The sequence below is a fragment of the Zeugodacus cucurbitae genome, chromosome 5, assembly GCF_028554725.1.
Source record: "Zeugodacus cucurbitae isolate PBARC_wt_2022May chromosome 5, idZeuCucr1.2, whole genome shotgun sequence".
In the NCBI taxonomy this organism is placed as follows: Eukaryota; Metazoa; Arthropoda; class Insecta; order Diptera; family Tephritidae; genus Zeugodacus; species Zeugodacus cucurbitae.
Window position 1 is genome coordinate 31696499 of NC_071670.1, and position 14801 is coordinate 31711299.

General features: G+C 34.3%; 2 protein-coding genes across 12 annotated transcripts in view; both read left to right on the forward strand.

Moving 5' to 3' along the window:
- The window catches only part of LOC105219563 (protein sidekick), an 80068-nt gene extending 68891 nt beyond the window's left edge, over window positions 1-11177 (forward strand). For 4 of the 11 annotated variants that reach the window (XM_054230591.1, XM_054230592.1, XM_054230596.1 and 1 more), the window contains 6 exons: window positions 714-2217; window positions 2352-4072; window positions 4127-4405; window positions 6769-7089; window positions 7151-7485; window positions 8417-11177. In XM_054230591.1, coding sequence (XP_054086566.1) covers window positions 714-2217; window positions 2352-4072; window positions 4127-4405; window positions 6769-7089; window positions 7151-7485; window positions 8417-8659 — 4403 coding nt within the window. In that variant the 3' untranslated portion in view covers window positions 8660-11177. Of the gene's footprint in view, window positions 1-713; window positions 2218-2351; window positions 4073-4126; window positions 4406-6261; window positions 6289-6768; window positions 7090-7150; window positions 7486-8070; window positions 8104-8416 lie in introns of all 11 variants that reach the window. The other 7 variants (XM_054230587.1, XM_054230589.1, XM_054230594.1 and 4 more) reach the window with 3 other exon arrangements.
- A 1972-nt stretch (window positions 11178-13149) lies between these two features.
- On the forward strand, window positions 13150-14729 carry LOC105219565 (sin3 histone deacetylase corepressor complex component SDS3). The gene is made up of 6 exons (XM_011195791.3): window positions 13150-13362; window positions 13445-13544; window positions 13609-13825; window positions 14014-14263; window positions 14338-14564; window positions 14632-14729. The coding sequence occupies exons 1-6, from the start codon at window positions 13260-13262 to the stop codon at window positions 14722-14724; spliced, it is 990 nt and encodes a 329-aa protein (XP_011194093.1). The 5' UTR covers window positions 13150-13259; the 3' UTR covers window positions 14725-14729.
- Window positions 14730-14801: the final 72 nt, after the last annotated feature.

Sequence of the window (14801 nt, forward strand, 5' to 3'; positions counted from 1 at the left end):
TTTTAAAAATAGTAAAAACGCTACAGTGAAATCAAAGAGGTCCACCGGAAGTTTGATTAGAAACCGTTTATGCCTGATGTGAGAAAATTCCCTTGATAAGGCTTCCAGCTATAATAATCATAGCCGGACTATTTAATTTGGTATTAGTGTATATATATAACAAAATAGAAGAATTGTGTTGGCAATCTACTTGGGCACTTTCTAATAATAAACAGTAAATACGTAATAAGGAGTTATAGACGAATATTATTTTTCAAAACGATATGCTTTAGATTCGGTTACTCGTATTATTGATATCGAAATTAGAAAAACACAGAGACACCACACCGTAGACCTCGGCGCACTAAAGCTTTTAAAGTAATATTAACTTAAAATGTATTAAAAAAAATTTTTAACTTCCTGTATTTATGTTGTTGCTTATTACTATCTCATAATTATTATTCGATTTTTTTTGTGGATATTATTATTGAAATTTAATTTGAGTTAAATTTAAAAATGTTGAAATTTATGAATAATTAACGCTAACACAAGTGTATTAACGCTATTGTATTCCTCTTTGTCGTTATGCGCCTAAAAAATACCGGCTGTGTAAAATAATTTGTAGAATTACCGCTTCACCGAGGTACATTTACATAAATCTTACATCAAATTGCATTCCTAAATTACTGGCTACAGTTAGCTAATCTTGAACTTTTTTACCACTACCCCCTCAGCACCTTCTGGCCCGCCTGTCGGCTTTGTCGGTTCGGCACGTTCGATGTCAGAAATAATTACCCAATGGCAGCCACCACTGGAGGAGCACCGCAATGGACAGATACTTGGTTATATCTTACGTTATCGACTCTACGGCTACAACAATGTACCTTGGACATATCAGAATATAACCAATGAAGCACAACGCACCTTCCTAATACAAGAACTTATCACTTGGAAGGATTACATCGTACAAATTGCCGCTTACAATAATATGGGTGTTGGTGCCTATACAGAAGGTTCCAAGATCAAGACGAAGGAAGGTGTACCGGAAGCACCGCCTACATTTGTCAAAGTCAGTGCCATTAATTCGACTTCAATACGAGTTAGCTGGACACCACCGAATCCACAGCAAATTAATGGCATTAATCAAGGCTACAAATTACAAGCCTGGCGCGCGGAAATTATCGACGGCGAACCACGCGATATCGAGGAACGCATGATAACGGTGCCACCAAGTTTACTCGATCCATTAGCGGAACAGACTGCAATAATGACGGGTTTGGATAAGTTCACCGAATACAATATCACCGTGCTGTGTTTTACAGATCCCGGTGATGGTGTAAGCAGTTACAAAATACCCGTGAAGACAATGGAAGATGTGCCAGATGAGATAATGGCATTGCACTTTGACGATGTATCGGATCGTTCAGTGAAGGTACTCTGGTCACCACCAAGAAACACAAACGGCATTCTTACTGGCTACAGTGTGCGTTATCAAGTGAAGGATCGCCCAGATACGCTCAAAGCTGTCAATCTGACAGCCGAAGATACCGAACTTACAGTCACACAATTGCAAGCCACAACACATTATTGGTTTGAAATACGTGCATGGACAAAGGTTGGTGCTGGACCAGCCAAAACTGCCACTATACAATCGGGTGTGGAGCCGGTGTTGCCACATCCACCAACTAATTTAGCTCTTTCGAATATTGAAGCGTTCTCAGTTGTACTACAATTTACACCCGGCTTCGATGGCAACTCATCAATCACCAAATGGAAAGTGGAGGCACAAACTGCACGCAATGTCACTTGGTTTACAGTTTGTGAAATATCTGATCCTGATGCGGAAACTCTCACTGTTACAGGGCTCATGCCTTTTACGCAGTACCGTCTAAGGCTGAGTGCTACAAATGTGGTCGGCACTTCGCAACCATCGGAATCTACCAAGGACTTCCAAACAATACAAGCACGTCCGATGCATCCACCTTTCAATGTAACAGTGCGTGCCATGAGTGCCACACAATTACGCGTGCGTTGGATTCCTTTGCAACAAACCGAATGGTTCGGAAATCCACGCGGCTATAATATCACTTATAGGCAGCTGGAAAGCGATACGCGAGTGCAAGCAAAAAGCGTAATGATCGAGGATCACACTGCCAATTCACATGTGTTGGAAGGATTGGAAGAGTGGACGGTTTACGATGTTGTAATGAGCGCTTGTAACGACGTCGGATGTTCAAAGTAAGTTATATTTATTACGAATCTATGGGTACCTACTTCCATTAGCCCAAAACACAGAGTTGTTTATTAATTACAATTCAATACTTATATCATTAATCTTAATTATAATTAAATGAAAACTATTTTGGTTTCAGGCACAGTACTGTAGCTACTGAGCGCACACGCGAGGCTGTGCCGTCTTATGGACCACTTGATGTACAGGCTAACGCCACTTCTTCCACGACTATTGTCGTACGATGGGGCGAAGTGCCGAAACAACATCGCAATGGACAAATTGATGGTTTCAAAGTATTCTATGCCGCCACCAATCGCGGCGGTCAGGTGTTACATAAAACAATATCCAACAATGCCTCCTTCACCACTACGCTTACGGAACTGAAAAAATTTGTGGTCTATCATATACAAGTGCTCGCTTTTACGCGCCTCGGAGATGGTGCATTGAGTACGCCACCGGTACGTGTGCAAACGTTTGAAGACACTCCCGGAGCACCGTCAAACGTTAGTTTTCCTGACGTGTCCTTTTCAACGGCCCGGATTATATGGGATGTGCCTGACGATCCAAACGGAGAGATTCTTGCGTATCAAGTTACCTATTCTCTTAATGGCAGCGCAAATTTAAATTACAGCCGCGAGTTTCCACCTTCGGATCGTACATATCGAGCAACACAACTGCTCGCTGAACGTTATTACATATTTAGCGTGACAGCACAAACTCGACTTGGTTGGGGCAAAACCGCTTCGGCATTGGTTTACACAACGAATAATCGTGAACGTCCCCAACCACCTTCGATGCCACAGATTTCACGCAGTCAAGTGCAGGCTCACCAGATAACTTTCAGTTGGACCCCTGGACGTGATGGCTTCGCGCCGCTTCGTTACTATACTGTACAGATGCGTGAAAATGATGGTCCTTGGTCGCTGCTGCCAGAGCGCGTCGATCCCGCACTCACCTCTTACACAGCTACAAACTTTAAACCATATACTACATACCAATTCCGCATACAAGCCACCAATGATTTGGGACCGTCCGCTTTCAGTCGGGAAAGCATTGTAGTGCGCACATTGCCAGCTGCACCATCCTCAGGCGTAGGCGGTCTGAAAGTAGTACCAATCACAACCACTTCAGTGCGTGTACAATGGAATGCTTTGGAGACTGCAATGTGGAATGGCGATGCGGCCACCGGTGGTTATCGCATTTTGTATCAACAATTGGCCGATTTTCCAACTGCGCTACAGGCTACACCTAAAACGGATGTGATGGGCATTAATGTGAATAATGTGGTACTCTCAGATTTGCAACAAGATCGTAATTACGAAATCGTTGTTCTGCCGTTCAACTCACAAGGTCCCGGACCGGCATCACCACCAGTAGCTGTATACGTTGGTGAAGCTGTGCCGACCGGTGAACCGCGCGCAGTCGATGCCGCACCGATATCCAGCACCGAAGTGCGTTTACGCTGGAAACCGCCAAAGCAAAGCATGCAAAATGGTGATCTATTAGGCTACAAAATATTCTACTTGGTTATCGACTCTCCACAAAAACTAGAAGAGGGACGCAAATGGGAAGAAGAGATTGAAGTAGTTTCAGCAACTGCCACTTCGCATAGTTTAGTGTTTTTAGATAAATTCACTGAATATCGCATTCAATTACTGGCCTTCAATCCCGCTGGCGACGGCCCACGGTCGGCACCAATTACTGTGAAAACCTTACAAGGACTACCAAGTGCACCACTCAACTTACGTTTTGAAGAGATCACAATGCAAAGTTTAAAGGTGTCTTGGGATCCACCGCGATTTCCTAATGGCGAAATATTAGGCTATCTGGTTACCTATGAGACCACTGAGGAGAACGAAAGTAAGGTTTTATGAAAACAAATAAAGATATCCTTAATAATAATAACATTTACAGAATTCAGCAAACAAGTCAAACAAAAAGTTTCCGGCACAACATTAAAGGTACAAAATCTCGAAGAGGAGGTCACCTATACATTTACAGTACGTGCGCAGACAATCGAATATGGTCCGGCTGTTAGCGAAAATGTCACCACTGGCCCACAGGAGGGTTCACCGGTGGCGCCGCGTGATTTGATACTTACGAAGACATTGAGTAGCGTGGAAATGCATTGGATTAATGGGCCATCTGGGCGTGGTCCAATTTTAGGTTATTACATAGAAGCGAAAAAAAGAGGTAAGTGGAGAGCATTCATCCAGTATCAGAATATTTGTCGTACCACGTAATGATTTCAATATGAATATATATATACAAAACAAGTAAGGAAGGGCTAAGTTCGGGTGTAACCGAACATTTTATACTCTCGCAATTTTTTATTTAACTTTATTAATATTATATAATACACAATTTGACCCACATATTCGTCATATATATTGTATAAAGTCCATTGAAAGTTGGAAACCCTAATATTAGGTTAGAAGCACCGAGGTCCTCATGTTCGATATATAGGGCCTTGACAACCTATGGTCCGATTTCGGCAATTTTTAGAATGGGGCTGCCACACTATAAACGTAGTATTTATGCAAAGTTCAGCATCGATATCTTCACTAGTGCTTACTTTATATATTGTAAAGTTAACGATTCAGATCGTCTTCAAAGTTCTGGTATATAGAAGTTGGCGTGGTTGTGAAGCGATTTGGCCTATTTTCACAACATATCATTGGGATGTAAGAAAACTATTACAAACCAAGTTTCATTGAAATCGGTCGAGTAGTTCCTAAGATATGGTTTTCGACCCATAAGTGGGCGATGCCACGTCCATTTTCCATTTTGTAAAAAAAATCTGAGTGCAGCTTCTATCTGCCATTCCTTATGTGAAATTTAGTGTTTCTGGCGTTTTTCTTTACTGAGTTAACTCACTTTTAGTAATTTTCAACCTAACCTTTGTATGGGAGGTGGGCGTGGTTATTATCCGATTTCAAATATTTTCATTGTGTGGTGGGGTATGTAAGAGAACTGACTGCAGAAAGTTTGGTTTATATAGCTTTATTGGTTTGCGAGTTATAACAAATAACCGGTTTGAAGGCGGGGCCACGCCCACTTTCCCAAAAAAAAATACATCCAAATATGCCCCTTCCTAGTGCGATCCTCTATTCCAAATTTTACTTTTATAACTTTATTTATGGCTTAGTTATGACACTTTATGTGTTTTCGGTTTTCGCCATTTTGTGGGCGTGGCAGTGGTCCGATTTTGCCCATTTTCGAAAGCAACCCTCTCACGGTCCCAAGGAACGTGTGTTCCAAGTTCCATCAAGATATCTCAATTTTTACTCAAGTTATCCGTTGCACGGACGGACGGACGGATATATATAACCCTATATCTAACTCGTTTAGTTTTATGACTTACAAACAACCGTTATGTGAACAAAACTATAATACTTTCTTAGCAACTTTTGTTGCGAGAGTATTAAAATAATATTCGGTGACGCACCGTCCAATAAATTATTTTTCATATACATATACGAGCAACCAAATATTTGAGTTGTTAAAAGAAGGTACATATACCGTAGATTTATGATTGGAACTAGTGTCGGACCGATTCCTAATTTTTGGCCGATTCTGAGGCTAATATCAATTATGCGATCGAACACTAGATATAACATGTTATCTTACACATCTTATTTGTTTAGCTCTCTCAATAATGGTATTCTATTATAATATATAATTAATATTAAAAAATAATAAACGTAAGGTGTTAAAAGGATGTCTACGGAGAAAATATTTTTATGATGGGATTTATGTCTTCAAAATGCAATCAAGAAAAACAACTAGATTTGGGAAATAAATATATATGAGTATGATATAAACCTAAATTTGGATAAAATTTTGAAATATTTAAGACTATAAATACTAACATTATTCTATTTTATATTTTATATAATACATTATATTTATCCATTGTTATATGGTTATATAAACTCATATATTTTGGTGAATTGGTTTTAATTTTATAATAATCTTTACTCTCTCTCTCTCTCTTTATTCCTCCAATTCTTTAAATCTAACTACAAAATCTGTACAAAATGCTTAAGTAGAAAGAGGAGAACCATCTTTTATTTGTAAGTACTTGCTGGAATATGTGTCCTAAAATGTGTATCTTAATTATGCTTAAAAATAACAAATCGTTATTATAAATATTGATGTACAGTTAAATAAATATTGATATCACTTGTGATGTTTTCAAAATTAAGGTATACTCCGAACTAAACACAATATTCCTTTGAAGAAGCTATTCCGTAATCAATAATTTTAAACTATTTTGCTAACGTTCTCAATTAAAAAGCTTGACCGGGCATTAAAAATAAGTTTACACAAATTTTTTGGAAGAAACTGTGAACTTCACTCGTTATTATATTTAGATTTATTATTTTATAAATTATATTATTAACTAAAAAAAAATTGTTTTATTATTGGGTAAATATATGTATATCCAAAAGCAATTCCTTTAACATAAAAATAATAATACAATTTATAATTGTAAACACTGTATCACAAAGTTATACCATTAAAATAAAAATAATAATATTTTTTTTCCACAGACGACTCCCGTTGGGAGACCATCGAACAGACAAATAGCGGCACCATACAGGATTTCACAGTCAGCTATCAGATTTTATTACCATCCACTGCGTACACATTTCGCGTGATTGCTTACAATCGGTATGGCATTTCGTTCCCCGCCTATTCTAAGGATTCGATTTTGACGCCATCGAAGTTGCATTTGGAATATGGTTATTTGCAGCACAAACCATTTTACCGCCAAACTTGGTTTATGGTTTCATTAGCAGCCACTTCCATTGTCATCATTATTATGGTCATTGCTGTGCTGTGCGTGAAAAGCAAAAGTTACAAATATAAACGTGAGTTTGTCCATTATTTTTAACAGTCACCATATAGACTATTAACCTTTTCTCATTACAGAAGAAGCACAGAAAACACTTGAGGAGTCCATGGCAATGTCTATTGATGAACGACAGGAATTGGCGCTTGAATTGTATCGCTCACGGCATGGTGTCGGCACTGGTACCCTTAATAGTGTCGGTACCTTGAATCGCGGTGCATTAGGCACTCTGGGCAAGAAATCATCTAATCGACCGCCGACAAGTTTGCAATTAGGTAAAAGTCCGCCACGCCCATCTCCAGCGTCTGTGGCATACCATAGCGATGAAGAGAGTTTAAAGTGTTACGATGAGAACCCGGATGATAGCAGTGTTACAGAGAAGCCGTCAGAGGTCAGTTCCTCTGAAGCATCACAGGTAAGAATTACAAAATATGTTATAATTAGAAATAGTTTAGTTTATAAGTAGTTAGTTAAATGAATAAATTTTTTTAACAATAAATTAGAGGGAAAAGATCATTTTTGCTATTGAACTATTTAAAAGCATAAAGAGCCATACATAAATGAATAAATTTTTTTAACAATAAATTAGAGGGAAAAGATCATTTTTGCTATTGAACTATTTAAAAGCATAAAGAGCCATACATAAATGCAAAGAGTGTGAAAGTCTCACTCATTTGCCTCTGTTATTTTTATCCATCAATTTTATTGGAAATGTTATATGGAACAAAACTAAAAAATTATCAATCAGATTTGAATATTTCTTTCCGTTTACACATTTTTTTTCGTCACACAGTTCTGCTTAAACGTCATACACATTGAGCGCACTAAATATTGAGTTCAATATATAATTCAAAATGTGCAAGAAAAAACAATTTGTCATTTCAAACATAAAAAAATCACTAAAAAGCTTAAAATGTTCCGTTAGCTTTCAGTTGCCCAAAATAGTGCACTTGAAATATGCATTCAACTAAACTTTCTTCATATTTATTTATTTTTCAAGCTGAGATTGATAAATCCTCTGGAAGTCAGATAAGTATGTATATACGCGGCTCGGTTTATAAAAGCTGTGACACAGCTAAATGCCTTATAAATATCCACATATATTACGGTTGAATGCGAATATTATCTAATTATTAGTTAAAAATTGTCTTCTGAAAAAAAAATTAGACAGCTTTAACTTAACGCAAGAATAACATAATCTTACATATATCATTATCGAATATGCAAATTACATATTTATATATTTTTTAGCGCTTTTCAACTTCATATATCATAAAGACGCTTTTCTTTAATTTTCAATGTGGTGTACATACTTTTGCACCTAACTATATTGTATATTATTGCAGCATTCCGAGAGCGAGAACGAGAGCGTGCGTTCCGATCCGCACTCGTTCGTCAATCACTATGCCAACGTGAATGATTCGCTACGACAGTCGTGGAAGAAACAGAAACCAGTGCGCAACTACTCCAGCTACACCGACTCAGAACCGGAGGGCAGTGCCGTTATGAGTCTGAATGGCGGTCAAATTATTGTGAATAATATGGCCAGATCGCGGGCGCCACTACCCGGGTTCTCCTCCTTTGTCTGACAATCAACGGAGTTTTAACTTAAGCATTAAATATTTAGTAATAAAGTGAAAACTAGAAGAAGTAACTGACAACTAAAACATTTACCAATTCACAAATAGAAACGAAATGTATGCGCTATTGAACTGACTAGTATGTTAAAATTTAAAAGTGTTTTGAATTTACATGCATAACTGTATTTTTTTAACTTCATAATGTTTAATTAACTAATTTTTAATTATTATTTTTTTATTGTGTGTATGTGTTAAGCTAATTTATTTATAATTATATTAAATTAGCTTCTGAAATCGTTGTGCTTGTGCGTACAAATATATAATTAGAACTATAAATACGTTAGTTCCGCCGATATAAATAATAGAAAGCATACTTTATTCGCTTACAAAAAATACCGTTAATCTTAAGCATAGTATTGTGACACCTTAAATTTGCTGAACTATGTATTTGAACGGGGTGTAGGTGCGTGCAAATCCATAAATTTAACTATCTATAGTTTAGGAAAATATCAACGGTAAATTGTGATAACGGGTAATTTTGCATTTTAAACTAATAATAATGTTAAAACATAAATAAATAATGTGAAGGTTAAACAAGGTTTCTTATGCTATTTTAAAATCAAAATAAAAGATTCGGTAATTGAGTGGCACGAATATTTTGCAGTTGTAGTTAATACAAACTATATTTTGTGAATTTAATATGAGCACGTAAAATCAAATAATGCGTCAATTGCAAATCCCTAATACAATTAATTCATAATTAATGATTAAAAAATATTATTAATATTATTACTATAATAAACATTTCATAGGAATATCAATGCGAAAATGTAAACAAACGACAAAAAATTTTCCAAAAATTTAAAACACTCATTTTTAGTTAATTTTGTTGTTATTTTTTTATAAAACAATTAAACATGTATATACCTATACGCACACTGTAAATATTCACGCCACTCAATTCCAGCGTTCAAAGTATTTTTTAGACTTAATTATAAATTCATTTATTTTCAGCTCTTTTATATTTTTTTACATTTCATATATTTGTTTATTATATTATAAGCAGTATGCTACTTAGTTAAATTATTTATTAGCGCTTAACATAATTTTAGCGGACTGTAATCTCATTAGTTATACAACTAATTGAAACTAAGAACTGTAAATATTTTCGAAACTATAGGTATTTTAGGAGCATTTTTTATTTAATTTAGCTAGGTATTACAATTTCACATGAAACACGTATCGCTTTCATATGTTTACCGCGTGTTTATTCGCTTCAAGTGCTTTGATGTCATTATTACGGTTTAAGTTTTAAAATATTTAATGCTTAATTTTGTAAAATTTTAATGCAATCAATATTGGTACGTATTTACATAAAGCGTTATTATATAGAAATTCATAATTAATATTACGGAATTCATTCACATTCATATCTTGTAAACATCTAATGGCACAAACACATTTCCAATTCTAGCACGACTTGTGTGTAACAAAAGTATAATAATTTTGAAATAGTTAATTAATGATAATAATAGTTATTAAATGGGTACTACTGCATTGCATAGAAATAAACAAACAAACAAATAAAATTAATAATCTTAAATAGGCGTGCATGCCGCACTTTTATCATGGTTTAATTTAGTAATTATGCATACGCTTACATACCTAGGTATTCAAATAATTAAACACACTTGCACCACAGTGCACTCAATAACACACAATAATATTAAATTTTTTCTAAACATTTGGAAAATGTACTCGTACAAAATTACACAAAAATTATATGGTTTGTCTTTAAAACTGTAATTAGAAATAAACTTGAAGTCAATTTCAATACAATTATAAAAAAAAATTAAGAGCAATATCTAAGTATTCGCATGGGTCACATACGTATATCCTAAGATTACAATGAATGTCACATTTCAATCGACTGACTAATATTATTACACACTAATTTTGTAAAGTACATATAAAAGTTGTGAATTTTTAAATTAATTTCGCTCAATCTATTTTTGTATAATAAAATGATTTTCCACAAACATACTTTTTATACACTGCCCCTTTTGATATGCAAACGAGATTAAGCATAAATATAAACAAGCAAATGCAAAGAAAATATATTCGAGTTAAATAACTTGCATTTCATATAATTACATATAAGCACTATTTATTTATTTCTAACTCTCAGTAAAAAAGAAATGCGCTGAACTTAAATATGTATTAGGATAGGTAGATTAGGTCAAATTCAATAGTCAATTAAGTTCGTTAAGTGAGATTGAAAAATTAAAAGAAAAACAAAATAAATATATGAAATTAAAGCAACAATCATTCAATATTAATAAAAGTATTTTTAAATAAAAAACGCACGAAATTGCACTGATTTATCGACTCCAATATGGTATGCATATATGATCCTTATAAAATAAGTTAACAGTAAATGATCTATAATTTAAGTGCCGCGAAAATGCGATAAAGTATTAAATTGTACTTGAAATAAAAAATCACAATAAATTCGAAAAATACATAATTTGTTTTATTTATTTTTACGAACACCTATATTTAACACAATTTATTTGTCAATTTGAATTTCAAGAGCTGTTTGTTTTGCAGGAAGGTGTGGGGTAGATATAAAAATGAAAAAGCATAATTGGTTTTAAAGTACAAAGACAGCACTAAATTAAACCCATAACAGCTACAAATTGTGAGTACAATGCAATCTAATGAAACCGAAAGAATCGAATATTAAAAACACTCGTGTTGGCTTTGGAATTTATAGATATTTTCACTTTTTATCTCATGCAAAAGTCTGAAACAAATACTTTGAGTTAAGGGGTTATATACAGTTAGACGGCCGAAAAAAAGTGAATTTTCCAGAATTTTTTCAGAGAAAACTTTAATTTATTGATCCAAAAATTTATACACATATTATGGTATCTTTTAACTGTATTTTAAGACTTAGTACTAGTAAAAATATTTATTTGAAAAAGAGCTACAGCTGATCTCCAGGAGCTCCTTTCAAAAAAGACGTTTTGCGGTGACCACTATATCTCGGAACTGGATCATCCGAAATTAAAAAACTAAACAGATTTCGTTAAAATAATGTTAAATCTAGTAATTAATCGAAGGAATAAGCAAAATAAAATTTTTTGACAAAATGGCGGTTTCTCAAAAAAAAATCGATTTTTCACCGCAATTTCGGCCTTAAATTGTTTATAAAAAAAATGTTTATCGGAGAGAAAAAATCTTCGATTAATTACTAAAAAATATTTTTTAAGAAGGTCGTGGTGAAATTTAAGACTAATCGGTCTAGCCGTTTTCGAGTAATGTTGGTCACCGACTTTGAAAACACCATTTTGAGAAAAACGCGTTTAAAGTTTGGACCTTGTACTTCCAAGCACTCTGAAACGCCTTTTCAAATTTTTCATTTGCTTGTAACTTTGAAAATATTGACCGGAACGATATGAAATTTTCTGTGTGTATTCTTAAATATATGTACATTAAGAAAATGAAATAAAAAAAATCGATTTTTTGAAAATTCTAACTGTATATAATGATAAGGAAAGAGATATGCACCATGTTTCTCCGCTGGGGCCACACTCTTTGCTTTTCATTTTGAAATTCTTGAAATGCTTTCAGTTGCGATAAATTTTCAAACTTATTTAAAAATATATTTTAGTGTTTAGCATATGTAAATGAAACATACGAGAATTTTAGAAAAAAAACATATATGTATTGTAAGAAAAAATTGGTAGAAAATTAGTCGGCTTGAGTTGCCCGTGTGTACGGTATAGACAACACCAAAAGAGAAGTTGCTGAGTATGAGAACCAAAAATTGTTTCATCTGAACCCATATGTATGTAGCATGCTTCTTCTTACAAAAACAAAAGTTATGCTTTCCTAACAAATTTATTATTATATTATAATTTTTTTTACTGTTTTATAACTTTCGGTCCTTTAATCTGATAATATTGAATTATCTATTATGTTATGCTCACGAAACCCTTCAAGTGTTGAATCGGTGAGTTACTAGAAAGTGCTACAACAATTTTCCGTGAAAGTTTCTGTGAGTTTCTTAAGGGCGAATTGACTCATATCACCGAAATTCTTGTGAAAGTGTTATCATCTACCTTTTTTACTGAAAGCCTTCAGTATTCGGTAATAATTTTATATGCATATGCGCTATTAATATATTGCTCATAGAGAAATTACCAATACCAATACTGTGAATCAAAAACACAATGAGTTCAAATTAATAAATTTAAAATAGTGAAATATATAAAATAAACAAAGTTTTGTTTAAGTGGAAATAATAATTTTCTGCTTTTTAGATAAGGTTTTTTGCAAGTAAGCTGCATAGCTCACTGTGTTTATGAAAATAATTAGTTTTAGATAATTATCATTTGTTATTTAATAAATATTCGATGTCTCAAAAATGCACCCCTGTGCGAAATGTCTTCAAAGATAATCTGGACCAATTGCAATAGATAAATGTCAGACTTATTGGAATTGTTATTTTTTGTTGTAGAATCGTTCACAGTTTATAAAAACTTTCTTATAATATTAAAATTAAAAATTATTATATAGAAAGAAGAGTATTTATTAGGACATAATGCATTTTCAAGGCCACACAAATCAAGTATACCAAAACATGGAAGAGAATGATGACTCTCGTTCAAATCACTATGACCAAAATGCATATGATAGTGAAGAGGGTAATAAAATAAATTTATTTATATTTATTTAGATTAATATAAATAATATTTTAAAATAAGTAAACATATTACATTTTAATAGATACTGACGATGCGAGTGAAACGGAATTTCGAAACAACAGTCGTAGCAGTAACGCTACAAACACAACAAACGGTGGCAGCAATCACGAATTGAAAGAACAGTATGTCAAAATATTAGTGTACATTTTTTATATCTCTACTAAATTTGTAGCATTAACTTTGCAGAGTATATCAACACAAATTAGCCATATTGAATAAACAGCTGGAAGAACTAAAACATCTCGCACATCCCGACTATGTAAAGCGGGTAAAAAAGCTTGAATATCAGTACAAAGAACGCTTAAGACTGAATGAAATCCATAAAGAATATCTCAAAGAGTGCGTTGAAAAAGACTATCAAGCAGAACGTCGAGCAGCGCAAAAGGAGTATGAAGAGAAAAAGGTAAGTAATGTTAATTGTTTAAATGTTGTATTCTGGACGGAATTTCCGATGGGTTTTATTTGGGCAATTTTTGCATGTTTTCATTGTTCTTTTTTTTTCTGAAGCAAGATTAAAATCATATTTTTATAATTAGGCTACTATTAGCTATACATGAATAATGATTATGATTAAATTTGTTGTACCTGCAGATTGATTTGAAGGAAAACATATTAGCAGATTTGGAAGAGCGGAAGAAACTCATAGAGAATGAGCGATATAATTTGGAGCTAACGAATGACTCAACGGAAGTTAAACCGACCGTAACACGCAAATTGCGCAGACGTCCAAATGAACCAGTACCGGTGGTTGAAAAACGTCGAAAGCCTACGACGGGTCAATTACTTGTATACTTGTTGGACGATAAAGAAATTGATAGTGATATGAAAACGATACAGAGAGGTAAGACGCATTAACAACTGGTGTGTCTACAAAAATAGGCGATAATGTATTTCATATAACTGTTTCCATTGTAGCAACACAGCAAAATGGTGTCGGAAACGTACCCTTCAGTAATTTGCAGCAAGGAGGTTTACTCTCCGAAACTACAAATGCAAATGCCGGCACCAATATTGAGACTCGTATTGAAGATGGCAAACTGCTTTATCAAAGAAGATGGTTCCATAGAGGTCAACAAGTATATGTGGAGGGGAAGGATTTGGCGAAATTTGCAGCAACAATAACCGCCATAGGAAATGAAGTGGTAAGTACATATTAAAAATATACATATTATACTGTTGAAAAAAATCTTAATTTATATATTAATGCAGGTGTGGGTCAAAAAGACTAACGACAGTAAAGTCAAAATAAATATGTCTCATCTGGCTAAAGGCAAAGTTACAATTAAGCGACGCGCCAACTGATCCAACGCCAAAAGTGGCGCTTTCAGCTGCAGTCCTAACAAACACAACACTCCATTTATGGTAATAACAACAGCAAA

What these genes read in the sequence shown, in the direction of transcription:
- LOC105219565 (XM_011195791.3), top strand. Translation starts at nt 13,260, where the DNA reads ATGCATTTTCAAGGCCACACAAATCAAGTATACCAAAACATGGAAGAG. An exon ending in AATCACGAATTGAAAGAACA is followed by an intron (nt 13,545 to 13,608) that starts GTATGTCAAAAT and finishes TTAACTTTGCAG; the next exon opens with AGTATATCAACACAAATTAG. An exon ending in AGGAGTATGAAGAGAAAAAG is followed by an intron (nt 13,826 to 14,013) that starts GTAAGTAATGTT and finishes TTGTACCTGCAG; the next exon opens with ATTGATTTGAAGGAAAACAT.